Source organism: Chelonus insularis, unplaced genomic scaffold (genome assembly GCF_013357705.1).
Source record: "Chelonus insularis isolate UGA/USDA-ARS -01 unplaced genomic scaffold, ASM1335770v1 contig_144_pilon, whole genome shotgun sequence".
Classification (NCBI taxonomy): domain Eukaryota; kingdom Metazoa; phylum Arthropoda; class Insecta; order Hymenoptera; family Braconidae; genus Chelonus; species Chelonus insularis.
The window spans coordinates 431,090-446,795 of record NW_023276385.1 but is presented as its reverse complement, the minus strand read 5'-3'; the positions used below and the strand labels follow the sequence as shown (position 1 = coordinate 446,795).

Sequence of the window (15,706 nt, the reverse complement as noted above, 5' to 3'; positions counted from 1 at the left end):
CAAATGTTCTGTTTCAATTCAATCATCAACACGATTATAAAAAATTTTTGAAGTTTAAATTTCGCGCTACTTGGAGTTGTTTGCCAACCTGACATGACTTGCAGCTAATTTTATTCGTTTGACTTTCTAACGTAACCGTTTGCCGGACTGGCTTGCGGTGTGTTTGCGTTCAGTAGACAACCCGTTTGAGAAAATTGTTTTGTGCTCATTTATCTATTATTATTACAAAAATTTTACAATTCAATTGATTTACGGGTGGAGGGGGTAAGGTTATAAAAAGAATAGTGAAGATGGATAATCCAGAAGAAGTTTTACAAGCACTCGATGAGTTTTCTAAAATGCGGCCGTCAGAGATTCCGCGTGAGTTGGAGGATTATCTTTGTTTTGTTGCGAAGACAGGTGATCCTGTTTACCAATGGTCTTTGATAAAACCATTATTCCGTGAAAAATTAGTCAAAGTGATGACTGATTTCTATGAAAATTGTCCAGCTCTTGATCTAGCATCAAGTCCTAATTTGGAGCACTTTAATTATGACATAATGAAGTGTAATCTACTTGAACTTTTGGAATCTTTCCCTAGTGCACCCTTTACGGTCCAAAGGATATGTGAATTATTAACGGCACCACGTAAACAATATAATCGTGTCGATAAATTTATGCGAGCTATTGAAAAAAACATACTGGTAGTATCTACAAAAGAACCTGGACTAGCAGCTAGAAGAAATGAGAATGGAGATAGTATGATTAATGGATCAATTGATGAAGAAACACCAAATACAGAGTCTGCTCATGAAGTTGAAATGGAATCTTGGGTTAAAGACTGCACTACAGAATCAACAGTATCACTTCCATCGGTAGAGAATGATGTTCCTTTAGTAGAAACTGTTCTACCATCTAATAAATTATCGAAAAATGCCAATACTGATGAAAATTTGTCTGTTATTAATGACAAGGATCAGTCAACATCATCTAGACTTGATATATCAGTATCTAATTTTATTGCAGCACATGAAATGTCAAATTCTCCGGTTCTTTCAACGCCTCCTGTCGAGACATCAATACTTTGTAATAGCAATATTGTAAATGCCAATTCGGAAGAAGTTTCAGGTATTGTTAATGAAGTTCCTGAAGCGATAATTAATGAAGATACAAGCTCTCAGCCGTCTTTAGAATCAGAGAATGATGAATCTGAAAATAATAGCGGCCGAAAATTACAGACTACGTTCCAATCAAAAGATTTTGGCAAAGTGGAAGAAAAATCTTCAAGTTATTATCCAGAAATTAATAATGTTAAAGAAAATTTAACGCATAATGATATAGAAGCTAATAAAGAAGATCAAGAAAAAATTCATCCGAACGAAAAAGAAATCGATTGTTCCGTTGATAATAATTTAGAACTAGAGACTCCTGAGAAACGAGTTAAATTAGATAATAATGTATCAGAACCAATTGAAAAGGAAGATAGTGAAAATTATTCATCAATAGAGTGTAATAATGAAGAAAGTTTAGTGGTAGATGAATCGATTAATTCATCTACTAAGCAATTGAATGACGATATAGATAAAAATTGTAATGAACCAAGTGTATCTGAATGTAAAGTCAATGATACTCAAATAGAAAATCCAGCAGAAAATATTTCCGAAAATGTTTCTACTTCGTCAAGTGATTCAGAGACTTTAAAAGAATCTAATGAAGAAAGTACTGAAGATTTTTCTTTATCTAGCTCAGCAGACGACATACCGAAACCTATAGTTGAAGAACCAGTAATAGAACCATTTAATGAAAATTCTCACGAAAATTCTAAGTCGGATGAACATAGCAGTAATGTAATTATTGAAGAAGCTATGGACGACGATACTAAATTTAATAATACATTAGTTCCGGACCCAATTCCAATTATTGAAGAACCTAGAGATGATACATCAACAACTACTACAGTAATGAATAAAATTGATAGTTGTCCAAAGAATGAAGAAGAGCCCCAACTTTTAGAAGAAAATAATATTGAAAATACAAGTGGAGAAAACTTAGAAGTAAAAAATGATAATTTAAAAAATGAAATTTCATCTGAACATTCAGAAACAACAAGTATTACCCCGATGGAAAAAGACGAACCAACGGAATCAATGGATGTAGATAATGAAGAGGTAATGCCAGTGTTTCAACAAGATGAGCCGATGGAAGAAGAAAGTGGAGAATTGAGAAGTTAATAAAAACAATGAAATTAAATCATGACTTATTTTTTTATCGCGGTTTTCAAGCCCTGACAAATAAAAGAAAAACAAACAATGACAAATTTATCATTAATGTTGGTTTATGAATATATATATATTACAATTATTAATACTAATAATTTACTAATTTTTTCAATTAATTTACCGATATGTATCCTGCAGTTTATTGTGTTTGTGGTTATTTCTAAATTATTAATGCCTTAATGGACTATAATATTTTCAATTATTTCGTATTTATTGATGTAATTATAATGATTTATTAATTTACATTAAAATGAAATTTTTGTTTTTTTGGAAAATGTTCTTGTATTAATCATATATCATATCTCTGTCAATCGTGCTACTGAAATGGATTAAAATGAATATTGTCAGTGGCTTAAAAGTTTTTTCCAATTTCATAATGATTAATGACACTGCCTATAAATGAATGATATGTTTCAAGATGTGACTTAATTATATAACATAAATTATACGGTTTCTGCCTCTACGAAATTATTCGATTGATGCTGTATTGATTTTATGTAATGTTCATTGGAACAAATTATTTTAATTGTAAAAATAATAATTAAAAGCAATAGAAAAAAGTTCATACGCGAACTGATCAATGAAAGAATCGACATATTTGAAAAACTACATTACAGTGTATAATAAACAAAAATTGGTATTCACGGGGTACACATTCATTTTAATTTCATGATCAATTTTGAAACGAGCTAAAAGTAGTAAGCGTAATGTTATAATTTAAGGTAGCTGTGTATATTATTTTATAGAAAAATATATACAGATTATTATAAAAATAGCTGTTACAATAATTTATTGACCTTATATAATAGTTGACAATGCTTATCGATAATAAATTATCAATTAATACCAAAAAAATCAATAGAATTAACAAAATAATTTATTATCAAACACTCAATTCTTACATAATCCATTTAAAACAAAAAAGTAAATAAAAGGTAACTGATAATTAATATAAATATTGTTTATATTTTTTGCTCTACCAATAAAATTTATATAAATTAGGAAATAGAATAAACTAATTATTCTTTCTAACTAAATGTTTGATACTTAATTAATCTTCTAAATAATCCATTTTCAATTTGCATTAAATCTGTATAATTTCCTGTTTCAATTACTCGACCTTGATCAAGCACCGCTATTTTATCTGCATTTTTAATTGTACTTAATCGATGGGCAATAATCAAAACTGTGCGGCCCTTAGTAGCTCGTTCTAAAGCTTCTTGCACGTAATTTTCACTTTCAGCGTCCAATGCACTTGTTGCTTCATCCAAAATTAAAATTTTTGGATTCTGTAACAATAATTATTTTATTCTCGACCATCATTAATTATTATTTATCACATGTGAAATAATGATTGCTTTACTTACTTTGATTAAAGCTCTAGCTATTGCAATCCTTTGACGTTGTCCTCCACTTAAAGTAACTCCTCTTTCGCCGACTATTGTATTTAATCCATCGGTCATTTTTTCAGTAAACTCTAATACATTAGCAATCCTTGCAGCTTCAATAATATCGTTATTATTCACTTCATTTGTTCCATAACTTATATTTTCTCTAATTGTTCCATTAAATAAAATCGGTTCCTGCGCTACAAATCCAATTTGTAATTTTATCCATAACGGATTAAGAATCTTCATATCATTACCATCTAGTAGAATGTCTCCGGAAATTGGATCGTAAAGTCTTAAAAGTAATAGAGCTATTGTTGATTTTCCGGAACCGGATGGTCCAACTATTGCATTTATTGAACATGAACTTAAGTGAAGTGAAAAGTCCTTCAAAATCAAATTGCCTTCTCTTGTTGGATAGGCGAAGTTGATATTTTGGAAAATAATGTCTCCAGTCAGAGGTCTGTCTAAAATTTTTCCACCTTCAAAAGGAATTTTAGGCTTACGTTCAATTAACTCAAAGAGCCTTGTACTTGCTCCAAGAGCTCGATTTAATTCTGAATAGAATTTTGATATTCCAGTTAATGAAATCCCAATGTATCCTGCATACATCAAAAAAGCACTTAAATTTCCAATAGTTATTGAAGAGTCTGATAACATAAATCCACCGTAATATAAAACAGATATAACAATGGCATTTCCAGAGAATCCAAATAATCCAAAAAACATTCCTCGATAATAGCTTTCTTTATAACATAAATTTAATAAATCATTTAACTTTAAACAATACCGCTTAATCTCATTTTGTTCTTGAGCAAAAGCTTTTACAGTTCGAATGTTGCTAATTTTTTCTTCTGCGGTGGTATTCAAAACTGCAAGACTATTTTGCACGTCTTTTGATATTTTTCTAACAATCCGGCCATAAGTGATAATTAATCCTGCAATAATTGGCACAATCGACAAGCCCACCAAAGCTAGTGGAGGAGAAGTGTAGAACATCATTGAAGTACCAACTATTGTTGTAATGGAAGAACGAAGACCATCAGAGATATTGCTAGTTACTGCAGCACTGACTAATTGCGCATCACCTAAAAAAATTTAGAGTAATTAGTAATGTGCATACGACTTAATTATTTTTGAAAAGTAAACAGTAAGGAAAAATAAATAAAAAATAAAATATTATTTTACCTGTTAATCTTCCCACTAATTCTCCAGTACTCATTTTATCAAACATTCCAGCTTCTTGACTAAGAATAGCTGAATAAGCTTTCTTCCTTAAGTTTTGAGTAATTCTATAACCTGAAGTTGACATAAAATATATTCTTCCAAAATTGCATAAGCCACCAATCATAGATACTCCGAATAAAATAAGACAGAAACGATTTAAGTTCTCTTTCGTTTTATTTTTATCTTCGACATATATTACATCTATAATTTTTCCTACACAAAAAGGTACAGCCATTGTAACTGTTGATGAAACTATTAAAAAACCTATTGCAGTCATGAGTTTCCATCGTTCAGGTTTCGCTAATTCAAATAATCTTTTTAATTCTGATTTATTAATTGTTTTAGGTAATTTTTGAAGATCTTTGGATGTTGCATTCTTAAAAACATTCACATTTGATTTATAAACTGATGTATGATAAATTCTTACTATGTTAAAATTCTTAACATTCGATGTATTTGATTTTAGTAAATAAAAAATATTTTTGGAGCACATATTGATTTTTTTAATATAATCTACTCTTCGTAACAATTTACTAAAAACAATCATTCTACTAAATTGTGTCATCTGTGTTGATTTACAATATTTTTTATAAAAATGTTATTTGTCATTAATTATTAGTTGATATTAGAATACACTCTTACGACTGTGAAAAATTTCATTCGTCATTGATAACAATTAAAGCAAAACTTGTATGAATTATAACCTAAAACTATTTCTGAAATAAGCTAAAAATATGCTATTTGAAATTTTAATTCCTGTTTTGCTTACTGATAAAGATGTAACAAAACAATATAATAATGATGAGATTGTAATGACACAATACATTGAAAACTGATAAATAAATTATTTATTTATTTAAAATATAATTATAAATTAATTTTTGAAAAAATAACATTTGTAACAAAATGAACGATAACTTTATGATAATTATAAGTAAGAAAATTATTATCGATCAAAACAATTATCGATGAATCAATACTATTAATGGTAACCAATTATTTATAAATTATTTTTTAAAAATTTTAAAAATATTAAGGTTAAAATCAACAACATGCGCAAATCAATTGCGCACATTGAATTGAGTCAATAATTACTGTTTGTTGATAATTTATAAAAATGGATAAACGTAATTATTTGTTTCCTCACTTCTAGATGGAAGAAATATCTTCTTCCTTGGTAGGGATGCCGAGTTCATAAACGTCAGAATCAGTAAACTAATTTATTAAAATTCAGATCATTAGTGTTAATACTGTTCATTTCATTTCTAACCGTCATTAGTTTATCATAGTTGCTGTTAGAATAGGAAAACAAGTTTACAATAAATAGAATATAAAAATTAAACCATGACTATGGCATCCAAACAATTGAAATTCGGGACTTTTTTAACGATTTTAGTAGTTTTAATTGCATTATTTTTTAGACATAATAATGATGAATTACAAATTCGAGTCACAAGAGTACTTCACGGTTTAGAAAATATTGAAACAAAAAATGAGATTAAAGTGCGACCGAAAGTAGCAATAGGTTATGGAGCATGTACTGATGTTTTCATTGAAGCAAAATATTTATTACACTACTCTTCAGAGATTGAACCTCCAGAACATTTTGACGAAATCAGCACATACGAAGAGTTGATGAAAAGTTTTGCGTATTATTTTAGACATGGAGCTGCTTCTGAGTAAGTAATTATATTTTTTTTACATAGACTAGTATTTTTCATTCAAATTTAATGATTTCAACATCAAAATAATATTTTACGACTTTGAATCGGTAATATCATATGGCCTTCGAGCTTTCTTTTCATTGTATATTTCTTTAAAATTTTAATAATGTTAATAATAACTTCAAGCTATGTATTTAAACACATTTACTTAGATTCATACAGTTTTAATTGTGAAACACAACCGGTATTGAATAAAAAATTTTTTTTAACATTAACAACCTGTTTTGCGACAATCTCAAACTAAACTATATTACATTTAATAATACTATTAATTTTTTAATTCGTTTCAGACGATATATGAACAATGAGAAACTTTTTGATGAATTAGTAAAAAAAGCTAAATCATTTCCATCATCTTATTCAGCCATCGGTGGAAATGCTCCAATAATGGCAATGAGATTTGCCAAAGAAGGCTGCGATGTATTATTAGCTTCAAAAATGACTCGATCTTTAAAGATAATGATCCCTGATAGTATTCAGATTGTCGGTGGTGACGCTGATAGGGATGATGTGCATTTAATTTTAGAATATAAACGAGGAGAAAAATGGGGTCCTTACACTACTCCTCGTGCTAATAGATTTATAATTCATAATGATGCCAATAACCCAACGATTAGCTCATTAGAATATTTCGATAATTTACTGCCAGAATATAAGCCTGATCTATTTGTAGTAAGTGGTATTCAAATGATGGACAGTTATCCATTTGGTAAAGGTAAATTAGTTTTTATCAATTTTATTCAATTTTAAACATATCACTCGTTAACATTAGTATAATGTTCAACTTCCTATTTTTTTTTTAAAAGGAATCAGAAGTGCAAGAATTGACAAAATAATGAATCAAATGATTAATCAAGCACCAACGACAAAAATTCATTTTGAAATGGCATCATTTGTAGAAAAAGATTTACTGGTTGAACTCCAAACCAAGGTTTTACCATTTGCTGACAGCCTAGGAATGAATGAGCAAGAAGTTGCTAATTTATATCATTCCATAAACTATGGGAATGTTTCATTCGTGGCTGATTCTACACCAAGAGTTGCTACTATTCTTGATTATATGAGAGTTTTGTTTAAACTTATACGTACAAAAAGTATGCATGTTAAACATGCGCGAGATTTAACAAGGATTCATGTCCATACTTTAGCATATCAAGCTATTTTAACTGTAAAAAATTCCAAATGGAAAAACACTATGGCTGCTGCTGCTAAAGCATCCCTTGTTGCTCATCGTCACGTTTGTGGAACGTCTATCGTAAGTTGAAAATATTTAATTAATTGATTATAGTAAAAATAAACACAAATTAAAAGGAATCAAATATTAACAGTAAATATTTCAATTTTATCACGCAAAGTATTTCATTATTTAAAACATCATCAGCAACTTCATTTTGGTATATGATTGCGATTGAATGCCTTTCAAATAAAAAAATTTGAGATATATTTTTAAAAATTTATTATTTTATTATTTAAAACATTGAGGAATTATTATTTTAATATTACAGATTGATGTCAATAAAGCAGCTTTAATAATGGATGAAAGTTTTACGACATCTAAAGTCTCAGGGAAAAGAATACCACTGGATATAGAGAATCCAGTTTCTTGTTGGGATGAAATATTGAAAGCAAACACAACGGAATATACAGTAGAAATTTGTGTGGCTCCAGTACTTGTTTGCACTGAAGCAAGTCAGACTGCTGGAGGTGGAGATAACATTTCCAGTGCAGGTTTAGTTCTTCAGATCTAATTACTCTTCTATAATGATAAAAAACTGAGATATCAACCAAGAAATATGTGTTACAATTAATATTATGTTAATGTTGAAATTTCTTTAATAGCATTCCTGATTGTGTAAATTTTAATAGTTAAATTAGAGATATTTTAATAGATCATTCCAGATGTAGACTGATAATTTAAAAAATTGATAAAACATTTTTTATCAATAGTGAAGCAAGATACAACAGCCTTAAGATCTATGTCAAATATTTCGATCAATTTTATAAATTGTATCGTAAGCGTGCCATTAATATTAATTAATGAATTAATTTACCAATAATTAAATTACATAAATTACTAAAGTGAACTACATATTTATCTATTTCGAAAACATTTTCCATGAATTAAGGTATAGAACAGACATTGTGATAAACTGATATAAAATAACTGATAACACATTTCTCCATTGTATATCAATACTTTCAGGCCTTAATTAAATCAGGAAACATTATACTAATTTATTATCATCATTAATCTTGTATTAATGATCAACTATTTCATAATAACACATTAATTGTAAGTAGCTGTAAGTTATAGGTTTAAAAATAATTTTAATTAGTCACGTAATTAAAAAAACTATTTTACTTTTCAAAAAGTTCTAATTAAAGAAAAACGCAACTGTACAATCAACTGTAACTTAAATTGATATATTAAAATGATTTGTTATATTTGAGCTTTAATAATTGATCGGTAATAATTTAAGTCATCAACAAATAACGAATAATATATTATTCATAATTAATATGCTGTTTTTAATTATAAATAAAAATTATATTAAATCTATCAAAACTTACACAACTTAATAAATAAATTTATAAGAAATAAGAAAAAAAATTAAATTTAATTATCAAAATGCATTTGTTTATAATAAGGAAAAAAGTGGGAGTGCCTATTGTTAATTATTATCTGTATATTTGAGTGTAATCTATAGTTTTCTGTAATAATTGGGAAATTTAAATCCATGTCAATTTATATATGTATACCTGTTGGACGTAATTCACAATTGATATGTAATGTAAATGTAAAATGGATTATATTTGATGCTTTAATTTATTATCTATTGACCTAAAAGCAGCCTAAAAAAGTTAAAAGCATTTAAAATTTTACAAATATAAAATGGATGTTACATCTATTTATCAAAAAATAACTTGTAATGGAAATAAATAACTGCACACATAATTAATTTTTGTATTTTTTATGCATATACCCATTTTGGATATTACAATATTAATAATTAAAATTGGAGTGTTACAATGTATCTAATGAAATCATTACATCACCCATAGTAATTTTTTTTTTATCGTACCTCACTTTCATTAAACTATTTACGATCAATCAAACATATCATTTTTAATGATTTGAGTTCTTATTTCAAAAAACTACTTTGTAATACTCTACTGATGCAAGAAAAACAGTTTATTAAAATATTGTATCGCCTTCGTCAATACCAAGCATTTTTAGATCATCAGGTCCAGGTTGTGTATCAGTTTCGGTATCAGCTTGTGTTATTTCCGGTGGAGGTTGATCCATATATTCAGGCCCATATCCAACACATCCAAGCATGCTACTATACATCGTGGCATACATTATATGATTGTCCAATTGAGCCTCTTTTTTAGCTTCTGCTTCATCTTTAGGGAAAATTATATTTAAAGCTTCTTGTAAATCTTCTGGAAGTGGAGTGCTTGGGTCCGTCGAACGTTTTTCAGGTTCTGGAACAACTTCTGTTCCATCTATAATTGGCGTCTCCATCGGTATCATCGGAGGCATTGGAGTTGGGGCTTGAACATATGCTGTTTGCATTGGCGGTGGATGTGTATAAGTAGACATTGTAACCGTTGGTGGTCGCACTGGATATCGAGGAGGATTTTGAACAAATGGTGGTGGATTAGTAGGAATGAAAGGTGGAGGTCGACTTGGAGCAAAAACATTAGTATTTGCAGTATCAGCTCCAGTTGTAACCGAAGGAGCTTCAATTTTAGAATTAGAATTTTCTGTAGTTTCAGATTTAGGTACTGCACTTTCAGTTGTAGGCTCTTCAATTATTGTATCTTCAGATTGATCCTCAATTTCCATATCAACAACTCCAGTAGCTGGTGCTGGGACTGCACTTGTTTTCGATGCGTTGGAATTCAAAACTGGTGGTGGTGGAGCAACAAGAATTTTCATAGACTGCTGTGTTTTTGCGGGGGGCACTGAGTTATTCATTGTTACTGGAGTAGCTAATTTTGTGATGTGAACTACGCCTGGCGGATTAATTATTTCACTTGGAACCTTAGGAGTATCTTCAAACTTACTTTGTGTGTAAGGCAAAGGTGTAATGTCTTTTTCTCCTCCTTTAAGATCATCGCCCTTTTTTTTGAATAGAGGTAATCGTCCAATAAATGGAAGTTTTCCCTTATTGGATTGTGGAGTCTGTTTCTTCATTGGAGCCTGACCTTTTTTTGTTTTTGAGTCATTCGATTTTTTATCATACTTCGATTCATCATTCGATTCGTCATCTCTTCTATCTTTGTACTTATCATAACCCCTCTTTGGACTATCTCTCCATCCTCTATCACGGCGTGGAGAATCATCTCCTCTACGATCTTTTCTTCGATCGTCATAATAATCACGATCTCTGTCACGATCCCTATCTCGTCCTCGTCGTCTATCATAATTATCATATCTGCTATGATACTTGTCATCTCTTCGGTCATACTTTCTGTCACGATCATCTTTATGTCGATCACGATCACGATCACGATCATCTTCTTTATCGGATGATTTTTCATGAGGTTTTACAGTCATATTTACTTGTTGTTTTGTCCAAAAACCCATATGAGGTTTTGGCATTTCTTCAGGTTTTGGAATGTCTACTTGTTTTGTAGCTATTGGTTGCTTCTCTTCGTCTTTTTTGATCCAAAATGATTTAGGAGGTTCTTTTGGACCCCAAGCTTCAACACCAAGATCAGGTTTGTGTGCATATTTATCATCTTCTGGTTCAACTTGCATTTGATCAGAACTTATTCTTCGACTTTTCATTTCTTCTTCCTGTTTAGCTTTTAATTTATCTCTAATTGAATTTAATAACTGACGGTCATCGTTCTCTTGTGATGGAGCTTCTGGATTTAAGGATTTATTTCCGGTAACCCAGTGCCCTTTAAGTTTAATACCATGGTAATCGATTTCTTCATTTAAAATAGCTTGAGTTGAAGATTTCATTTTGTTTCTCATTGCTACACGAATACTTTTAGATGTATCTTGATCAGATTCGGATTCAGAATTGTCAGAATCACTAGTACTATCACTGTTGCTACTTTTGTTTTTTCGTTTTTTTGATTTTTTTTTATTCTTCTTTGATTTTTTTGATTTTTTAGGCTTTGTTGAAGGCTCATCCTCTTTCTGCTTTTGAAGTTCCATCTGCATTTGCTTTTGGCGTTCTTCAGAAAAAGCTTTCTCACGATCAGCCATCCAATCAGTTTCCCAGTGTGGATTTTGATCCACGAATCGCTGTAAATTTAAATAATTATTTGAATGGTAAATAGCTATATTTTTACTTTCAATGATTAAATAAAAAAATAAAACGTACAGAATAATTTTCAGAGTGACGTTTTGACTTAAGATGAAGACTCGCACAGTGCAGATCACCTATCCAGGAGTCGCAGAGTTTACAATACCAAGCAGTAGCCGGGCTGAAGAATTGCAATCCTATAACCCAAAAATAAAGCCAAATTAATAAATTCACTCTTTGAAACAGACAAATATTCATAAGTTCATAAAGAATGACCTTGTGTTCAGCCTCGATACATTCAAGTCACTGAAAACAAAGATAGTACATTAAAAGATGACTGAGAAATAAGACGGCAATTTAAAATCAATCCTTTGACGAAATCTGCAAGTCTGCAATGAGGATAAGGGAAAGTTACTGTAACATTTTATTTATTATTAACATATCACAACAATTTATACATAGAATAAATTACAAAATAATATTCAACATTTTTTAAAATATTTGCTTAATATACTGCATTTGGCTGATAGTCGATAAAATAAATAGATAAATTATTCAGTTAGGTTAACTAATTAAATCATTATTTTTTAAGTAATAATTTTTTGTAGCTGAATGTATCCAATGTTCTTCGGGGTTCGACGACCAGACAATTACGACATATTTTACATAGAGCTGTAGAATATTTTTTATCATAAACCCATTGGTTTTCAACATTAACACATTATAATTAAATAATTCACATTCTTTATTTGTCATTGCTATCACAGCCAATAAATCACTTATCGTCACAGTTATTCAATCAATATGGAAAAAAATAAAAACTCACATAAGAAACAGCATGATAAACAATTCTGTTTCACTTTTTGTAGCTCTTAATAATCGTCATAGAAAAAGTGAGGTATTAATTCACTGTAAATAAATAATTGATTCTCTGGATAATTTTTAAATCATTGTGGACCATCCTTTCTATTGCTCAAATTCTTCTTCAGTAAGAGCACAATTTTTTTTATTACATCCATTGCTTAAAAATTTCTCATCACTCCGTTGAAAAAGATCATTAAATAGTTCAATAAAAAAAATTTCACTTGTAGGTTTAGAGAAAAATATAGTAAAAAAAGCAGGTGGAGGCATGAATAAAAAAATTATTTCAAAGTTAATATCGAAAAAAATTTTTAAGCAATCCAAATCTGTAGACTGCAGGTTTTTTCAATACATACCAGACAACAAAGTGTCAGTGCACAAGCTACGGAATTTGTATACTAATTAGTAAAGATTCATTAAAAAAAGTTCATACCTTTTATTGGTGTCCTTTTTGTTGGTAGACCAGGATAATACGGTACTTCTTTTTCAGTTCCCTCGCCGTTGCGTTTGTGCCATGGCATATCCACAATCTTGCGTTCCTAGATATAAAATAGAATATAATGATACATTGCTTTAATTGAGTTCGCATTCAAACATAATAATTGACAATTATAAAAATTTATTTGAACATTTTTGCTTAGATTAATTCTCACCGTTTGTTTGCTTCATTATAGATAAAATTTTTTCTTTTAGATTTAATAAATATTATATACATTTACTTAAATAGTTAATTTAATAAAATACTTTGAATTTCTTAGATTAGATATAAGTACTAATAACATATGACTCACCAAACAAGCTTCTTTGTGTTCATTTGAATGAAGATGGTTTAAATATTCTTTAGCTGTTTTAGGAAAAATATCGCAGACTTTGCACCAATGCATTTCAGGATCATAATGTACGAAATTATAAATTGGCTTATCTTCGTCAGCAATACGTGATGATTTCCGATCATTTTTACTATCTCTCTCAGTATCTGAACCAGATGATTTATCTGGAGACTCCATAACTTTGGCTTTAGGAAATTCTTCTTTGGGACTTCGTGATCGTTTTAATGGTAAATCAGATTTGAATTTATTCTTCAATTCATCTACTGTTGCTTTATCACCAATTATTCCCGTTAGCATATCAATAACATTATGGATTGATTTCATTTTAGTTTGAATTTCAACCTGAAATTAAATGTTAGTGGGATTTTTATTTTTACAAATCAAGACCTTATTTATGTAATAAAATATTAATAATGTTAACAATAATATTTGATTATTTACCTGAAGTTTCTGATTTTCTTTAACTATTCGATTATTTTCACGTCCACCTTCTTTTCCTATTTCATCACACTGTTGACGTAAAATTTCCAACTCTCGCTGCAAAGTCATGGTCTTTTTAACATACTCCTCGCGTTGTTTTGATAGAGTAGCTTGTTGTTGTTTCATTTCTGCTGCAATTGCTATTTAAAATTTAATGACAAATAAATAATTGTTTTTTTGATGCAAAACATTTTCATAGATAATTCTATTTCATCAAAGAGTACAAACCTTCTTTTTTAGCATCTTCAGGTCTGGAAACAGCTCCGAAATCAGGAGGAGCTGGTTCTACAGGCCGTGGAGCTTCAGGTGTCGGAGCCATTGCAGGTGGTGGTTGAGTTGGTTGATTATTGTAAGGAACTTGACCTCCTTGCCAATTAGGTGGTGGATAATCCTAGAAATTTTATTTTAATCCTAAATAAAAATCGATTCTAAATATAAAAAAAAACCTTTAATTCTTCTTACCTTTTAAAGTCACTTTCAAATTTTTGACCATCAATTTGTCTCATATAAACAACCGGGTTTTGTATACTTACTTCAAGTGGAGAAAAAAATCGCGAAAATGATCAAGTATTAACGATGTAACAATCGATTATTTAAAAAATTGTACAAAAAAATGTACTTTAACTCACTAAAAACGCTTTCTGAGAAATTTGATCAACTTATGTAAATAAAAAAAAAAGTTTTTGCATTTATCAACACGTTGAATATCATAAAATGTAATTCTTGTAGATAAAGAGGTTTAAAACTATGAGCAAGAACACAGAAAAAAACTCACACTTCGATAACCAGTTGGTTGCTGATACCCGTAGTCATATCCCTGATTATAATTGTAGTTATAGTTGTAGCCTTGATTATACGGCTGTATGGGTGGTGGTGGTTGACTTGTATTAGGAGGTGGTGGTGCCTAGAAGAATTGTAGTTTAGCATGGTAAATCAACGCATTAATAAAGAAATCTGTTAATAATTCATCGGAAAAAAGCGTTACAAGTACCTGATATTGATTATGAACTGGAGGAACATATCCAGGTCCGGCGTTGGTTGTAGGCTGTGATTGATTTTGAGGTGTTGGTTTATTCCAATCTGGAGCACGATTTGATTCTTTTCTACGTCGTTCTCTTGAATCTGATCTTCTGTCTCTTGACCTCGATCTTCTGTATCTTGGTCTTCGAGGAGAAGGCGATCGATCTCTATCGTATTTTCGAGATCTTCTCCTATGAGAGGAGTCATCAGAATCAGCACTGGGGCTCCTTGGACCCTTTCGTCGTGATTCCGGCTCCATCGTCACAGTTTATAGATAAATAAAATTTTCAATGATTATTCTTCGATACTCTAAAAAAAAAAATATATTATTTTAATGTGAAAATTTCAATAATTTTATTCTTAAAATATTTGTTAGTAACTTTAACATCATAGAAATAAATTTGCAAGCATAATAGCGGCCATTTCTAAAGCTTTAACGTGGTAAACAGCATTCATGCTTGCTCTTACAAATGATTTTAATTAAATCTGATGAAAATATATATTTATACTAATAAAGACGAAGATTAACGGGATATTTTACATATTGTACACATTTTATAGTGAATTTATTAAGTATAATTACCTTAATAATAAAATTTACAAAAGAAGCCGAAAATGTGCTGTCTTGATGTGCTATATCCATGAAAC

The 15,706-nt window shown here is 29.8% G+C and overlaps 4 protein-coding genes across 4 annotated transcripts; 2 read left to right on the top strand and 2 right to left on the bottom strand.

Annotated features, from left to right (window-relative positions):
- Positions 1 to 136: 136 nt before the first annotated feature.
- LOC118075036 (Protein phosphatase 4 regulatory subunit 2-related protein) lies at positions 137 to 3,031 on the top strand. The gene has a single exon (XM_035096629.1). The coding sequence runs from the start codon at positions 291 to 293 to the stop codon at positions 2,208 to 2,210; it is 1,920 nt and encodes a 639-aa protein (XP_034952520.1). The 5' UTR covers positions 137 to 290; the 3' UTR covers positions 2,211 to 3,031.
- Positions 3,032 to 3,117: 86 nt separating this feature from the next.
- Positions 3,118 to 5,536, bottom strand: LOC118075035 (ATP-binding cassette sub-family B member 10, mitochondrial). The gene is made up of 3 exons (XM_035096628.1): positions 4,835 to 5,536; positions 3,626 to 4,734; positions 3,118 to 3,547 (listed from the first exon to the last, which is right to left on the bottom strand). Exons 1-3 carry the CDS (start codon positions 5,436 to 5,438, stop codon positions 3,287 to 3,289), a joined length of 1,974 nt encoding a protein of 657 aa, XP_034952519.1. The 5' UTR covers positions 5,439 to 5,536; the 3' UTR covers positions 3,118 to 3,286.
- Positions 5,537 to 6,042: 506 nt separating this feature from the next.
- LOC118075038 (ADP-dependent glucokinase) lies at positions 6,043 to 9,504 on the top strand. Its single transcript, XM_035096635.1, has 4 exons — positions 6,043 to 6,552; positions 6,888 to 7,312; positions 7,404 to 7,852; positions 8,103 to 9,504. The coding sequence occupies exons 1-4, from the start codon at positions 6,218 to 6,220 to the stop codon at positions 8,343 to 8,345; spliced, it is 1,452 nt and encodes a 483-aa protein (XP_034952526.1). The 5' UTR covers positions 6,043 to 6,217; the 3' UTR covers positions 8,346 to 9,504.
- A 119-nt stretch (positions 9,505 to 9,623) lies between these two features.
- On the bottom strand, positions 9,624 to 15,706 carry LOC118075029 (zinc finger matrin-type protein CG9776-like). Its single transcript, XM_035096614.1, has 9 exons — positions 15,642 to 15,706; positions 15,030 to 15,367; positions 14,814 to 14,942; positions 14,267 to 14,429; positions 14,000 to 14,178; positions 13,520 to 13,900; positions 13,162 to 13,267; positions 11,946 to 12,064; positions 9,624 to 11,866 (listed from the first exon to the last, which is right to left on the bottom strand). Exons 2-9 carry the CDS (start codon positions 15,315 to 15,317, stop codon positions 9,794 to 9,796), a joined length of 3,438 nt encoding a protein of 1,145 aa, XP_034952505.1. The 5' UTR covers positions 15,318 to 15,367; positions 15,642 to 15,706; the 3' UTR covers positions 9,624 to 9,793.

Coding starts and splice junctions, on each gene's coding strand:
- LOC118075036 (XM_035096629.1), top strand. CDS start 291: ATGGATAATCCAGAAGAAGTTTTACAAGCACTCGATGAGTTTTCTAAA.
- LOC118075029 (XM_035096614.1), bottom strand. CDS start 15,317: ATGGAGCCGGAATCACGACGAAAGGGTCCAAGGAGCCCCAGTGCTGAT. Junction 14,179..14,266: donor TGAAGATGCTAAAAAAGAAG/GTTTGTACTCTT, acceptor AATTTTAAATAG/CAATTGCAGCAGAAATGAAA. Junction 13,901..13,999: donor AAGAAAATCAGAAACTTCAG/GTAAATAATCAA, acceptor ATTTAATTTCAG/GTTGAAATTCAAACTAAAAT.
- LOC118075038 (XM_035096635.1), top strand. CDS start 6,218: ATGACTATGGCATCCAAACAATTGAAATTCGGGACTTTTTTAACGATT. Junction 6,553..6,887: donor AGACATGGAGCTGCTTCTGA/GTAAGTAATTAT, acceptor AATTCGTTTCAG/ACGATATATGAACAATGAGA. Junction 7,853..8,102: donor ACGTTTGTGGAACGTCTATC/GTAAGTTGAAAA, acceptor TTAATATTACAG/ATTGATGTCAATAAAGCAGC.
- LOC118075035 (XM_035096628.1), bottom strand. CDS start 5,438: ATGACACAATTTAGTAGAATGATTGTTTTTAGTAAATTGTTACGAAGA. Junction 4,735..4,834: donor ATTAGTGGGAAGATTAACAG/GTAAAATAATAT, acceptor AAATTTTTTTAG/GTGATGCGCAATTAGTCAGT. Junction 3,548..3,625: donor TAGCTAGAGCTTTAATCAAA/GTAAGTAAAGCA, acceptor TTATTGTTACAG/AATCCAAAAATTTTAATTTT.